The sequence below is a fragment of the Scatophagus argus genome, chromosome 23 (genome assembly GCF_020382885.2).
Source record: "Scatophagus argus isolate fScaArg1 chromosome 23, fScaArg1.pri, whole genome shotgun sequence".
In the NCBI taxonomy this organism is placed as follows: domain Eukaryota; kingdom Metazoa; phylum Chordata; class Actinopteri; family Scatophagidae; genus Scatophagus; species Scatophagus argus.
The window spans coordinates 11,599,044-11,614,273 of NC_058515.1; the positions used below are offsets into that span (position 1 = coordinate 11,599,044).

The 15,230-nt window shown below is 42.2% G+C and overlaps 1 protein-coding gene and 6 non-coding genes across 8 annotated transcripts; 3 read left to right on the forward strand and 4 right to left on the reverse strand.

Moving 5' to 3' along the window:
- Positions 1-238: 238 nt before the first annotated feature.
- gba2 (glucosidase, beta (bile acid) 2) lies at positions 239-12,487 on the forward strand. Of its 2 annotated transcripts, none has more exons than XM_046380650.1 (19): positions 239-535; positions 808-1,083; positions 1,284-1,504; positions 5,193-5,284; positions 5,532-5,647; positions 6,043-6,261; positions 6,564-6,803; positions 7,027-7,129; positions 7,437-7,590; positions 7,796-7,921; positions 8,105-8,289; positions 8,502-8,606; positions 8,703-8,810; positions 8,918-9,069; positions 9,215-9,321; positions 10,069-10,211; positions 10,332-10,447; positions 10,852-11,043; positions 11,479-12,487. In XM_046380650.1, exons 3-19 carry the CDS (start codon positions 1,311-1,313, stop codon positions 11,701-11,703), a joined length of 2,577 nt encoding a protein of 858 aa, XP_046236606.1. In that variant the 5' UTR covers positions 239-535; positions 808-1,083; positions 1,284-1,310; the 3' UTR covers positions 11,704-12,487. The 2 variants fall into 2 exon arrangements, with proteins under 2 accessions (XP_046236606.1, XP_046236607.1); XM_046380651.1 differs by having other exon boundaries at positions 808-926.
- A 777-nt stretch (positions 12,488-13,264) lies between these two features.
- On the reverse strand, positions 13,265-13,338 carry trnan-guu. The gene has a single exon. It is a non-coding gene; the product is annotated as a tRNA-Asn (tRNA).
- Positions 13,339-13,425: 87 nt separating this feature from the next.
- trnan-guu lies at positions 13,426-13,499 on the reverse strand. Its single transcript has one exon. It is a non-coding gene; the product is annotated as a tRNA-Asn (tRNA).
- A 396-nt stretch (positions 13,500-13,895) lies between these two features.
- trnan-guu lies at positions 13,896-13,969 on the forward strand. Its single transcript has one exon. It is a non-coding gene; the product is annotated as a tRNA-Asn (tRNA).
- A 312-nt stretch (positions 13,970-14,281) lies between these two features.
- trnan-guu lies at positions 14,282-14,355 on the reverse strand. The gene has a single exon. It is a non-coding gene; the product is annotated as a tRNA-Asn (tRNA).
- A 109-nt stretch (positions 14,356-14,464) lies between these two features.
- trnak-cuu lies at positions 14,465-14,537 on the forward strand. The gene has a single exon. It is a non-coding gene; the product is annotated as a tRNA-Lys (tRNA).
- Positions 14,538-14,766: 229 nt separating this feature from the next.
- Positions 14,767-14,839, reverse strand: trnak-cuu. Its single transcript has one exon. It is a non-coding gene; the product is annotated as a tRNA-Lys (tRNA).
- Between the last annotated feature and the right edge of the window lie 391 nt (positions 14,840-15,230).

Below are 15,230 nucleotides of genomic sequence, written 5' to 3' on the forward strand. Positions count from 1 at the left end.
AAATAACCTTTAATTTTGTGTATTAACATCACGCATTCCACAGTATTTGTCGTATTAGTTCTATGAAACTTTTATATTTACCAAAATTTGCGGATATCTGTCAACTAAGTTGAAATTATTAAATGGACACGAATATTACCACCCCCGTCTTACTTCTAATGGTACAGCCTTAGCAGCGCTTTGCTGGCTGGTTGTATTTTAAAGCCCTGAATTTAGTCTGTCAGGCACCATTTACCTTTAGGCTGGTTCCTGATTTTGACTAAAACAAAAGCCAACAACAATACGCCATTTTTTGATTTATAATTTAATAAAATATTAGTCCCTTGGTTGAAGTTTGGATCTGCAACTTTTTTAAGTGGGGCGGATTCCATAGTTAGTTGGAGAGAAATTGCTACCCGAGAGATCAATTTACGGGCAAAAAATATGCGACACTCGCAGCAAATGTAAACCATTTACATACTGGGTGCCGTGCTAGCAGAAGCTACAGGGCTGAGTGGACGGATAATAGCGGTAGAGGGATGACGCCGTCTCTCCGGTATTTAAAAAATAATAATCACTTCTCTCCTCTAGTTAATGACTAGTTTGCTTTTAAAGTTACCATTGGTTCATTGGTTCTGCCTTAAAGCAAAGAGGATGATAAGCAGCGTTACATAATTAATTATAACGGTGATAAAATGTTATCAGCTGTGCTGCTTTGCAGCTAACTGCCGGTTACGGAGATGCTTAATGCCGGCCCTCCTTTTGTTCACCGGGTAAACGTGATCGAGTTTTAAGCATTTCGTTCTATCTTGTTTAATCTCATTGTAGGGGCCCGACTGAATGAGAGAGATCGGCAAGTCCAGTATTTACTGTGGGTCTTCAGCTGTCATCCATGCATCCGACCACAGCTCCTGACAGCACAGACGCATCCGGACTCTTTGCAAGAGGTCTGCCATCTGTAAAAACACGAATCCGGAAGGTTATGTTGCAATTCTCAAGAATATAAACATACTGGAGCTATAGGGGCTAAATGCTCTTGTGGGCAGTGGTACTGGAACCTCCTGCCTGAAGGAGCAATTATTTAACATTTGACAGGTTTGACAGGTGAGAACCGATTCACCCCACAGGAATGACTCTTTGTAGATTACTGGCCTATTTACAGATCTCTGGGATACATTTAGTCAGCACCTCAGTGTTTTTGCTCCATGCTGAAGGCACAATAAACTGACTCTGTTGACAAAGGGTGGTGACAACTCCCTGTTTGCAACCACAAGTGTTTTCTTCCTCCCATTCATTACTACAAGCTCCCTGCTGCTGGGTGTCCTACTAAAATGACAACAGAGTGGGGTGAGAAATCCACAGCGGACCTCATGAGTAGGTATGTCTCCAAGGACATGGGATATGAAGTGGCTAAGGAGGGCTGGCGAATCTGCCTGGCACATGAGTTCAAGGAGAAGAGAAAGCCCTTTCAAGCAAAAGATGTCTCACTGTCCAACGTCTTGGAGCACCTTGGACTTGGAATCAGGTGAGTCATTCACTCTGGCCCTTCAGTGTGAGGAGATGCTGATAAAACAGAGATTTTTACAGCCGGTTGTTTATTTAATCCTCTATTGACACCAGCTGTTTACAGTTTACACCTCCATATTTCATAGCACTATACCGTGTTACCCATGTGCATGTTTCCAAGGTGGAGTACCTGGGGAGGCTTTACACTATAGTGTCATATTTCACAGCCTGCAACCAGAGAGCAGGTGTAAGTGCAAGCCTTAAAATGGTTGGCATTTCTACAAGCTATCATGTTGTATTTTCCACACACACTACAGTGATAAAAAATATTGAATTGAGGAAGTTTAATTTGCAGCTAACAGATACATTTCAGCTTTCATCACAGTAGTAGCTTTTAAACTGTATTATACCAGTTAATTCTCCTGTGCTTTACGGTCATGGCTTATTACCTTTGTTCGTTTTCTGCAGGCTGATTGAGTTGCTGTGTCTTTTTGTGTTTATCTCTGCGCACAGATAGGAGAAGCACCTGATTTATGGGGTCAAAGGTTGTTTTGCCATGTGCTCTGTCATTTTGTTGAAGTGCAGATGATAGCTCCCTGTGTTTTTTGGCCTTGGTGTTGCCATACCGGCATTAAACGTTCACCGCAAAGAATGTGGCAAATTCAAAGACCATTTTTCATGAGGAGTGGTTTATGAGCTCTGGTCCAAGGTCAGCTTTAAATTCAAGTTGCAGCATATTTACTCCTCCATGGTTTCAAAACTTTTCCAGCAATAAAGGCAGGAAGGTTACGATATGAGGATATGCTGGTGTGCTTGTAAAGCTGCCTGGGAATACAGCTTAAGTCTCTGTAGCCAAAGTGTCACCCTACAGTTACAGGGGGAAAAATGCAGCACAGATTTCAACATCTGGTTGATCTGGTCCTGTTTGTTTTCCAGACAGCCTGCTGTCGCACAGTAATACAGCTTTAGTAGATTGTTGAGGTGCACAGCCAGCATCACTTTCTCTCATTTCAATCCTGACTAAGAGCATGGTTTGAGTGTGGAGTCCATGGCTGTGTGTCAGAGAGTGTCTGGTGTTGGTGAAAGCCAAAAAAATAGGTGGTAACTTGGAGTAACTCAAGCTTTTAATATACTTTCGTACCTATCAGAATGCTTACTTATTATAGTTACTTTTTTATATTGTTAACACAGCTCATTTAAGTTTTATTTCCTCATATCTTGTGAACAGTGACATCAATCAAGCAAGTTCCCAAAATTCAAATGTTCAAACAGTTAAACCACAAACTTGCTTCATTTTTTAAGAAACCTGCCACAGTGTTTGTAAAAACACACACTGCCATCTTATCTTAGGCCATCACAAAAAATGTTGATGTTTCTCATCCCGGGTGTGTCTCGGTCGACTTGTTCATCACGACATGATCAGGCACCCTGCAGAAGGAGGGGGTGGTTTACATAGTATGAATGGGAAAAATGGGAATAGTATTAAACCTGGGTAGAGCCACACCTTCAGCTCTTCTGTGAGAGTTGAGGCATTGCAGGGTTTACTAAAACGTAACACAATGTTTAATTACCACCACTGAAAAGCTTGACTGCACACGTAACTACTGTAATATATAGTTTCAGGCAGGTGTGAAAAGTGCTGCAAACTAAGAATGCTGTCAAAAATCTAAATAATAATTGTTTATTTTTATAAATTTACAAAATGCAACGTGAGCACACAAAAGAAAAATCGTAATCAAATCACCCTTTGCCTTCAAAGCAGCATCAATTCTTATAGGTACACTTGCATACAGTTTTTGAAGGAACTCAGCTTTTGCTCTGAGGGAAAATAAAACCAGATTGTTCAGCCTTATTCTGCCTCACTGTTGAGCTCCCTTAAGCAATGCTAATATGTAGCCTCTGGAGATGAATAAGATGGCAGCATGGGCATTCACAGGTTAGATCCAGGTTGGCCTGTATTCACAGATGCAGATCAGGGTGCAGACAATAGTTTACATTCCAGCTGATCTGCAGAACATCAAGATAATAGTGCCTGGTGCTATGGCTTCAAATATCTCGCTTTAACTGATCCCACTCATGTCGGCAGACCATTGTTGTCTCTCTGGACTGAGCTTTCCTGTGAATTTTTTGTTGGCACTACAGTCAGGCAGTGCAGTATCTGGGACAACCCTTCCTTCCTCGCAGTTGTGGTGGAAACGTTATTTATTATTTTGGTGCAGAAACAATATCTTGAGGTTTGGTGCAAATCTATGGCTCTCCTTGTTCAGCTTTTTATGATGCAGATACTGTGGAGTTAATGGGCTATGTGAATATTAGATTGTTATACCGGTGCTTCTTACAGCACAAGAAGGCCTCCTCCAGTAACACCATAAAAAAGTATCATGGAATAAAACATTAGCTGTTAGGAACAATGAAATGAATAGGTGTGGTAAGTATTCTTCTACACTCACAGCTGATTGTAAGAAGAGATGTTCCAGGGTCTGAGTGGTTTCCTCGTGAAAATCCTGTTTTACCAGCAACACAGAAATCTTTGTTGAAGCTGTCATTTGAAACGCAGTTATTTTGAAGCTTTGGTTTCCTCCTGTTGAGGGACTCCTGAATGTCAACCTAAACAAATCTGCATTAGGCCACAGACTGCTGAGGGAGTAAACATGATCCATGGTGATGTCAGTAACAGAGTTGCTGGTTGTTCAGTTTCAGCACTGAGCCACGTATTTTGGTCCCCTTTTGCCCAGTGTCAAATTTAGCTGTCTGGGTTTTTGAGCAGCTAACAGGAAAGAAGAAACTAAGAAGAAACTAAGTAACAAAGTAAGCATTTACTCATTGGTGCCGTTCACCAACCCATCAGCTTGCTGCAGATATTCTGGGATCATTTTGTGCAGTGGGACATAAGCATGTTATTTGCATCCTTAATTTTGTCGAGACCCTTCAAGGACCTTTGAAAGTCCAGGAGCCTCACCTGGAGTAAATACACCAGAGGAACTAGCTGGATGGAGCTGGATGTTCAGGGTTTCAGCTAAAAGTTAAAATGATGCAGGCTAAGTGTAATGAAGGGCATAACGAACATTGCAGTCTGTTATGTGGTGAACTAATGACCCGTCTACTGAAATAAAACTCAACTGAAAACAGCAGCTTTATACTGTAATCAGCATATTAGCAGATAATCTACCGTGTCTGAGATCAGAGCTCAGACCTCTGGCCTTGGACTCCGGGAGCTGTTTGTAACATGGCCTAATTAATACTCCACACTGCAACCCTGGCATGATGGTAAATAGACCTAGACACACACACTCACCCTGATAACATCACTCAGATAAAGTGAAGCTGCCATTTTGACTTCATTAGACCCTCATCTTACAAGCGCTTCCTTTATGCAGTAGCACAATTCCCTCTTTTCTCTCTGGTGTGTCAGACTGTTCTCTGGTGGTTTCAGCTCTGGCTCAGAGCCCTAAAGGCTTGAAAACAGCTTCCTTTAAACAAGTGAGGAGAAAAGAAGCATGTTTGCTACATGCATGTGATGGTTCATTGTTAGCTCATTAGAAAATGAAGACACATGACTGCAGTTAGGGTCCATGCTATCTTCACAGGTCATGTCTGACTGTGCTGCAACTAAATACTGATTTCATCCCTTTGTTTTCAGCCATCTTGATTTACTTTCATGCTTGATGATTGTATGATGGCTGCATACACTCTATGTGTTCATTCAGGTATCTAAAATGGTGGTACAAGAAGACCCAGGTGGAAAAGAAAGCTCCATTCATTGATATGTTTGGTGCACAACCCTTGCGTCAAATATATGGTGAGTTCAGGTCTATTTCACAGCAGAGTCTGCTTAGGTTACATGTTAACAGCTAAATTTAAGAGTGACAAGGGGTCTGATGTAGACACATTATTTGAACTGAGTTGCTGCATATATATGTAATATTTTGTAATCCGACATAGGAGGTAAACAAACACACAGACTTTCCTTTCAAGTAGCTGTGGATTATCCATTAATCTCTGCCCCTGGCTGTTTGCTCAAGTTGACACCATACTGTAATTTGCAGGTGCTCCACTTGGCGGCATTGGAGGCGGTACCATCACGAGAGGTTGGCGGGGGGAATTCTGCAGGTGGCAACTCAACCCTGGGATGTACCACTATAAAACTGTCACAGCAAACCAGGTATGTGGGCTCTTAAATAGACTGTAACTCATGTGAAAGCACACCACATTATAAAGAATGACTTGGTTAAAGTATATTTATCTGACTTTATATTTTGGCCCCTTTATGTCCCGTGCAATGGCTTGCTTACTTATATGAATCTCTGCACAAACAGCCTAACAGTCGCTCCTGTGGCCTGTTAAGTCTGCATTGAGCTGGTTCAGGTTTCATAAAAACTCATTGAAGGGTACAGTACATTTTTCCAAGTTGATGATTCTCCAGGGCAATTTACAGTAAAGAAGTAAATGACCAACTTCTGGGAATGAATAAAATCTAATCTCCTCACCTGCACATGAACAAATGATTTTAAAAAAAGCTGTGTTCACCTGTCCTTTACTTCCTTTTCCTTTTCTTAGTTTACAGTGTGTTTGCGTCGTGGTGGGCAAACGGTTTACCAGCAGGTGCTGTCTGTAGAGCGTCCTCCCACATTACAGGGCTGGAACTGGGGCTACTGCGGAGAGTACGCCTTCTATCATGCCTTGTACCCACGTGCCTGGACTGTCTACAACCTCCCGGGACAGAATGTCACCTTAACCTGCAGACAGATTTCCCCCGTCATTCCTCACGACTACCGGGTAACCGAGCCAACCCTGCATTTCATACATTCCAGCAGAAATGCAGTACTTCTGTCAGACCTTTGCAGTTGCAACAGGCTTGATGAAGTGTTTTTGTTAACAATTTAGGCTGCGATATGATTAGAAAAGCTGCTATCAGTATTTTAAACCATGATAATATGCAAACATGTGTGGTAAGGTCACTGCAGCAAATATTATGGGACATTTAAGCAGTGTTGAACAAGCTGATACTACCACATACCTGCCCCTCAGCTAAGACACATTTTAGATGGTTTGTACTGACTTGATCTCCTTTCTCTCAGGATTCTAGTCTCCCAGTGGCAGTATTTGTGTGGGACATAGAGAACAAGAATGACTACGCTCTGGATGTCTCCATCATGTTCACCATGGTCAACGGGTCAGGACACAAGGACGACAAGGGTGGGGGACACTGGAATGAGCCATTCCACCTGGAGAAGGAGGGAGAGGCGGTGTCTGGGGTCCTGCTACATCACTGCACTGCGGTGAACCCTTACACTCTGTGCATCGCAGCCCGAGAACAGGTTTGATTTATGGGGTTATAGTTTTAACACCAGCAGGGCTTTTGTGGGAGGTTGCAGGTTGCTGCAGAAACAATTCAGAGGGAATAAACAGGATTGGTCACTAAAGTCTTTGTATCTTAAAGTGGATTTCTAATAATCAGCTGGTTGTGAAATCTGTGCTCAAGTTTTAGATTTACCAACAGAATGTGTGTATGTTTGTGTGCAAATTTTATCATTTTATCAGCCTGACAGGGAAGTCAGTCACCAGACAGCGTTCAGTCCAAAGGGAACCTGCAGCAGCCTGTGGACTGACCTCATCACTGACGGACGACTGGACTCCCCTACAGGTCGGTGCTTATAAACAGACTGTGGAGGGAGTTGCTCAACAGTGACGTAAAAAAGAAGTGGAAAGATGAAGTAGACTGGAAGAAATGTACAGCAACACATCACTTCTGCATTAAAAATTTGGAGCAGACCAATAAACCAGTCTGAGATTTAAAAGTAGAATGTAAGCTGTTTGACAGCCTGCACTTAGTTGCATTTCTCATTTTTTCCTTATTTTTGCACAGTCCTCTTGTGTCAGTCATTTGTCAGATCTTGCTATGTGATATATAGTTTTGCATTTGCACTAACATCCCTTGCTTACCTGTGCAGGATCCAGTCCACCGACGAATAAAGGAGAGAAGGTGGCGGCAGCGTTGGCTGTGGGCTGCTCGGTGTCAGCTCAAAGCCGTAACACCCTGGAGTTCTGCCTGGCCTGGGACATGCCGAAAATCACTTTCGGATCTCGGGAGAGGGAACACATCAGGTACATCAAGTACAAAAGGAAACACACAGTATTTTGCCTTTAACAAAGGCTTTGGCTGTATGTGATCATTCCTTTTTTATGCAGAAGTTAGACCTCTTAAGATACGTTTTCAGATGAATCAAAATACGACATTTTCTCTTGTTTTTTATTCGCTGCGTTTTTTCATGATCATGCAGTGTCCTTGTGTCACCTTCTCTGTTTCCAGGAGATACGCTCGGTACTTCGGGACGAAAGGGGATGCGTCCCCCTCACTCAGTCACTATGCCCTAACACACTACGGACAGTGGGAAAAGAGCATTGAGGAGTGGCAAAGACCCATTCTACAGGACAGGTACTTTGCTGTTCTGAAAGCTCTGGAGGTTAAATGAGAAATGAACACTAGTTTATCCAAAGTGATGATAAATTACAATGAATTCAATACCAGTCAGTAACGGAGACATCCTGTCTTTCATTTATGAAAACTTCTACATGTTTTCCTGTCATCTTGGCTTGTTCGTTCGTCTGTGTGTTGCAGTTCTCTCCCCTCCTGGTACAAGTCAGCCCTGTTTAATGAGCTGTACTTTGTGGCGGACGGAGGGACGGTGTGGACAGAGCTGTCGGAGGATGCTGACGTCAGCGGGGGCGTGCGCAGCGAGGACGGGGGGCTGCCAGCTCAACCTGCTGTCGTCAAGGAGTACGGCCGCTTTGCCTACCTGGAAGGTACGTGCAAAGGAAACAGCAGCTCAAACAACTGGTAGATTAATTGATTAGTTGATCAACAGAAAACTAATTAGCCAGTGTTTTTTGATGATCGATTCATCACTGCAGTAATTTTTCACTATGAGTGTGTCCAGGTTTTGGTTGTGGTTAAAAATGAAAAATGTGTAAACTTAAAGATCTGGCAATATCATCTGTTGTTTACCGTTTCCCAGGTCAGGAGTACAGAATGTACAACACATACGATGTGCACTTCTATGCTTCCTTTGCACTTATTATGCTGTGGCCCAAACTCGCCTTGAGTGTGCAATATGATATTGGTGAGTGGGATGCTGTTTTCCTACTGTTTCTAAGCATGTGTTTCTGATAAAAGAACAGTACCAAGGCCAGGCTTTACAGTGTGAATCTCTTCTCAGCTGGCAGTGTGGTTCAGCACGACCCAACTGAGAGGCTCCATCTGATGAGTGGGCGGCATTCAGCTGTCAAAACCAAAAATGTGGTGCCTCATGACATAGGAGACCCAGGTAGGAGAAGGGCAATCTCATTAATTAATGTATCTTGAAACTTTTTTTTTTTTAAAACCAGTAATTTTGAATTGTCTCTCAGTACGACATCTTGACTCTGTCCACAGATGATGAGCCATGGCAGAGGGTAAATGCCTACCTCATCCACGACACAGCAGACTGGAAGGACCTGAACCTGAAATATATCCTGCAGGTCTACAGGGACTTTCATCTCACCCAGGACAGCCAGTACCTGCGGGATATGTGGCCCATCTGCCAGGTATAACTGACCGGCGTAGTCTTAATTGTACAGCGTTTGAGACATTCACACACTGAATCAACAACAAATCTGGGTGTGCTTGGTCACTTGTCACTCGCTCAGAATTTTGTTCAACTCCGCTGTCTCAATCTGGTGGGTCTGTTAGGCAGTGATGGAGTCGGAGATGAAGTTCGACATGGATGGAGACGGACTGATTGAGAATTCTGGATATGCTGACCAGACCTACGATGGCTGGACGGTGACTGGACCGAGGTGAGAGGAGGTCACAGGTCCTTTAATAAAGTGATCACTCATCAAAGAAAGAAAATGACTACATGGTAACTGCATGTAGACCTTCAGGTTTGAACTGGATGACAAGGGGAAGCCGGAGAGAGAAGGAAATGAAAAATGGAAAATGACTCATAATAAAGAGCAGGAAAACTGCTGAGTCATGTATAGCTGCAGCGCTTCTCTAAATGTAGCCTGAGAGTCAGAGGCTTCAGCACAGATGAAAAGCTTTGACAGCTCCTCTTTACAACTTCATCCTGCAGGACAGGGGACACAGTGGACTCACAGTACATGGAGTTCCAAAGCTGGGAAATTTGACATGCAAGATTTGTACACTTTCAAGATCATCTGAAGAATAATGTTGTTCAGTTTACAATCTTACTGTTATTTGTTTAGACTTAAAACACCTTAAAACAGCACCCTCCCAAGTAAATTAATGCTGTTTGGTTCAACTTTTTTTTATTATTATTATTTTTTTTAATAATAGAAACAACTAGAGTGCACACATTAATAGTGGAAAAATGTTATTTTTTTAACATCCCGAAGTGGTACTTTTAGTTAAAGCTTGAAATTATTTTTTCCACAAAGTCAACCTTCAGTTCTATGTGATAGCAACAAGGTTTCATTGGAATTCCACTCAAGATTTTTGTGCAAATTCTATTTGTATCTGTGAGGGAAGTCGCTTTAGTAAACTTTTTTTTTTTCATTTTTGTATTTTTTTGTATTTTACAGCGCATACTGTGGTGGGCTGTGGGTGGCGTCCCTGTGTGTGATGTGCAAGATGGCCAGACTGGTGAACAACGAGGAGGCATACCAAAAGTACAGAGACATCTTAGACAGGGGCAGTGCTGCTTTTGACAAACTTCTGTGGAACGGTAAGTTCAAACACCCACTTGTTGTCTTAATTATGTTATGGTACGGGTTCACTCAGCTGCAAGTTTTTTCTACAGCAAAGTTACTTCTTACCTAATTTTCCACTTTCCTTCCCTGTTTAGGCAAGTACTACAACTATGACAGCAGTGGGAGAGACCTTTCTAATAGTGTCATGTCTGATCAGTGTGCAGGCCATTGGTTCCTGAGGGCGTCTGGGCTGGGAGAGGAAGAATACCAGGCGAGTTAAACATCAGCCATCCCATCTCTCCACTGTAAACAATAGACCCTGAATCCCACAGAGGTCCATGTTCCTTGTAGAGGAGTTTTTTACCCTTATAGAGCAGTGAAAAGTACCAGGAACCCTTTAAATACCACAAAGTACCAGCTGGCCTACAATAGATGTGGATGATGTTTAAAAATGATCAAACATAAACACTTGTCAAAAATAACCTTTAAGTGGTTCCCTTTGGATTAGTATTATATCCAAGATGCATACTGAGCAGGTGACTTTACAGTGTGAAGACACATAAAGACACGTAAAGAGAGCTTCTAAATTACCTTAAACCTAGTCTTAATTTACGTATGCCATTTCTTGTTACTTGTGGTCTTGACATCACTTCCTCTCTCTTTCTCTCCCTACAGGTTTTTCCAAAAGAAAAAATCCAGAGTGCACTAAAATCTGTCTTTGACTTGAATGTAATGAGCTTCGCTGGAGGCCAGATGGGGGCAGTTAATGGTATGCGACCTGTAGGAGTGCCCGACCGCTCCAGTGTCCAGTCAGATGAAGTCTGGATTGGAGTGGTGTATGGACTGGCAGCAACGATGATCCACGAGGTGAGTGAGTGTGTGTGTGTGTGTGTGTGTGTGCATGTGTGTGTGTATATTAGGGCTGCAAATAACGTTTATTTTCATCATTGATTAATTTGCTTAATGATTAATGCTTAATGATTAACTAAGTAATCCTTTAGTCTATAGACTGTCAAAAAATTGTCCAAAATGCTCATTTAAATAACCCTAAGCTTAAAGTGACATTGTCAGATTTTGCCCAAACAACAACAGTCCAAACCCCAAAGACTCTCCATGTACACCCCCCCCCCCCCCCCCGCAACCAAAAGCTTTTTGGTAGGAAAGCTGAAATAATTCTTTCTCAAAATGTTTCTTTAAGATCATCATTTGTAATATTTTGTTTGAGGAAACTGCCCTAAAAAGTAACTTTCGTGTGTGAAACATTATCTCAAGCCTCTGCCACTTTCTTTCATTCTTCCTCAGGGTATGTGGGAGGAGGGCATGCGCACAGCGGAGGGTTGCTACCGGACCGTGTGGGAGAGGCTGGGAATGGCCTTCCAGACACCTGAAGCTTACTGTGAGAAAGGCGTTTACCGCTCTCTGGCATACATGAGGCCTCTGAGCATCTGGGCCATGCAGCTAGCCCTCAACACTTCACAGAAGGACCAAAGCACATCAGCTCAGACTAAAGCCACAGACAGGGAGTAGGGATAGGATCTGAGAGAAAATCAGAGCTGGGACCTGAGCCATCAGACCGAGTGTGATTAGTGATTAGAGACGTACAGCGAGTTCCTCTGGCAATGACCTACAATCTCCACCCGCAGTGAACACACTCATCAGCTGGGCTCCATTTCATCAGTTACAGACTGAATTGGATCATCTACTGTTTGTTTTGCCTCAGATGTTTCGATGAAGTCATCAGAATCTGTAGAGGTGGAGAGTTTAAACATTTCTGAAGAGAATGCAAATGGTTCCTGATTTTTCTTTCTTTTTTTTTTTTAAGTTGTGGAGTGTGAGTGGAACCGAGGAAATGTGGAAATCATGACCAGAGTGTACTGCTAATTAAAATCTGATCTTGTGTTTCAGCAACAGTCTATTTCACAATCACGTCAGTAATTATGTTTGCATACTTGGGAGAGGAACATACTGTAGAGTGCATAAGCTAACTATTTGCAGGCATGTGATCATTATTGTCTTCAAGAGTTGAGAATTCAGTAATTAAGCCTGAATGATCTCTATTAGAAAGAGAAACCATTTTCATTTTTCCTCCACTTAAATTTGAATGCTGTAGTAAGTAATGTAATATGCAATGAGTAGTGATGGAAATCTGATATTTTTTTTTCCCTTTTTTACTCAATTGTATTTGGTGCCTTGTTGCATGTAGGCCTACTGTATATCTACAGTGTATTAATATAGTGACAACATTTGCTATGTTTTATAAAATTCAATATTCATGACAATCATGCTGAATAAATGGCAGAATAAGATACAACAGCAGGTTTGTTGCGTCGTTGATTAAATGTGCGGCAAACGTGCATGGCCTTGCACACTCTTCCACAGATATCACCCAGCGAACACATTTGGAATGGGATAAGACTTAAAGACAATAACAAATAAGGATTAGTTTATTGCACGTTTCTGAGTTTCGATCTCTACTCTGGCAGTATTTTAGACACAAGAACATACCAATACTATGCTATCATTGCATTCAGTTCTTTGTTTTTTGAAACCTAAATCCTTATTGTGGACACAAATTCATTCATTTGCGGGTAGGTAGATGATGAATTGGTGATGGAGTCGGAGATGAAGTTCAACCTGGATGGAGATGGACTGATTGAGAATTCTGGATATGCTGGACGGTGACTGGACTGAGGTGAGAGGAGGTCACAGTTCCTTTAATAAAGTGATCACTCATCAAAGAAAAAAAATAACTACATGGTAACTGCACGTAGACCTTCAGGTCTCAACTGGTTGACAAGGGGAAGCGGGAGAGAGAAGGAAATGGAAAACAGCATGACTAGCAAAGAGCAGGAAAACTGCTGAGTCACGTACAGCTGCAGCGCTTCTCTAAATGTAGCCTGAGAGTCGAGTTCAGAGGCCTCAGCACAGACGAAAAGCTTTGACAGTGCCTGTTTACAACTTCATCCTGCAGGACAGGGGACACAGTGGACTCACAGTACATGGAGTTCCAAAGCTGGGAAATTTGACATGCAAGATTTGTACACTTTCAAGATCATCTGAAGAATAAAGTTGTAAATTAAGATGAAATCGTCCCTGGGTGGGCTCGAACCACCAACCTTTCGGTTAACAGCCGAACGCGCTAACCGATTGCGCCACAGAGACCTTTGTAGCACAGCTTCACAATTTCATTAATTTGAGACACAATTTCATTAATTTGTGAGCAGGTATCTGATTAATTAAAAATGAAATCGTCCCTGGGTGGGCTCGAACCACCAACCTTTCGGTTAACAGCCGAACGCGCTAACCGATTGCGCCACAGAGACATGTGTGACTTACGGAGGCGTGGCCTCAACATTCAGGCCACACCCATAGTGTTTCTCTACACATTAAATCAGATTATTCAAGGTTTGCCCTGACTGCTTTGAGCAGCGCAGGCTCAGGCCTGTATGTTACAGCTTTTTAAAAAACATATCTTTAAAAGTTGTGTCAGTCTTTTAACAGCTCTTTTCAATGTGTCATTTAAAAATATATATATTATTTATAAGCTATAAAGTTATATTTATTTTTAAAATTCATGTAAATGGATCATAGATAAATCCATAGTGCTCTACTGTTTTTCACATCACAATTGCATAAAGAGAGAAGGAACCTACATTCACATACACTGAATACCCTTATAAACTAAGCCCTAAACTGTACCTCCACGTTTGCGTGTATAAGTCTCTGTGGCGCAATCGGTTAGCGCGTTCGGCTGTTAACCGAAAGGTTGGTGGTTCGAGCCCACCCAGGGACGTCTGTCCTTTTACTCTAATTACATTCCAAAAGAAGGCAAGCCAGGACTGAAACAGCCATGCCGACCACGAGGTAGAAAAATAGGGACAAGACGGTAGATGAAGGTACACATGCTTTCAACAGTCTAATGTAGACTACTAACGCTACAATAATTGACACTAGTATTCTCTATAAATACGAAATTCACAGCATTGAAGTGATGCATTTGAAAGAGTTTACAATGATTCGTCAGTGAAACTACATCTTATTTGCTGTCAATGACTGTACTAAATCTTCATGCCAGGCTAGAGTGCACCGGGAAGAAAAGGATACTCGTCCCTGGGTGGGCTCGAACCACCAACCTTTCGGTTAACAGCCGAACGCGCTAACCGATTGCGCCACAGAGACAAGGACGTCACAGAGTTCGCAATTGAAACTCTTTCTCTACCTCTTCTTCTGCAGGGGACCCTAGTCCATCCACAGAGAACACAGACTGTGGAAAAAAACCACTTTCGTAGCCCGGCTAGCTCAGTCGGTAGAGCATGAGACTCTTAATCTCAGGGTCGTGGGTTCGAGCCCCACGTTGGGCGTTCAACTTTTAATTTCTTTTCACCAATGCACACCTAGTAGTACTCAATTAATTGCCAGATCAGAGGTAAGACCAAGGAACCAGGATGAAAATAGTCTGACATCTTCTGAAACTAAGAAGGAAATAGACGACCTAAGAAGAACTAGACTAAGATACCATACGGCAAGATCATTTATATGAAGGACATAAAGCTTGACAGAATAAAAAAAAAAAAAAAAGGAAAAATCTTGCGCCCAACGTGGGGCTCGAACCCACGACCCTGAGATTAAGAGTCTCATGCTCTACCGACTGAGCTAGCCGGGCAACTGAGAGACAACTCGGAGGATAGGTTTAGGAATATACACAAATTTAATTTGAGACGTAAAGTAAAAGTACAAGTATCAGAAGGTGAAAATACTCTAGCCACTTACCTGTAAATTGTATTTAAGGACAGTTCTTAATAAGCAAAAAAAAACTTCAAGACCCCACAGTGAGTCCCAACATCAATCTGGTTGTTCATATAATGATTCAACTAAATGGAAAAACATATTTTAGTTATACAAATAAAATAGCTTTGAACCAAAAGGTTGATATCAATTGGTTCAACAGCAGTTTTCATCCTGTGCGCACAAGACGCCGCTAGATGGCGCCGTTTTACAACATTAAAGCACCGGTGGCTGGAGCTGTAGAGAGAGGCCATTAACTGCGTTGCAAC

Coding starts and splice junctions, on each gene's coding strand:
- gba2 (XM_046380650.1), top strand. CDS start 1,311: ATGACAACAGAGTGGGGTGAGAAATCCACAGCGGACCTCATGAGTAGG. Junction 7,130..7,436: donor ACGACTGGACTCCCCTACAG/GTCGGTGCTTAT, acceptor TTACCTGTGCAG/GATCCAGTCCACCGACGAAT. Junction 7,922..8,104: donor AGACCCATTCTACAGGACAG/GTACTTTGCTGT, acceptor TGTGTGTTGCAG/TTCTCTCCCCTCCTGGTACA.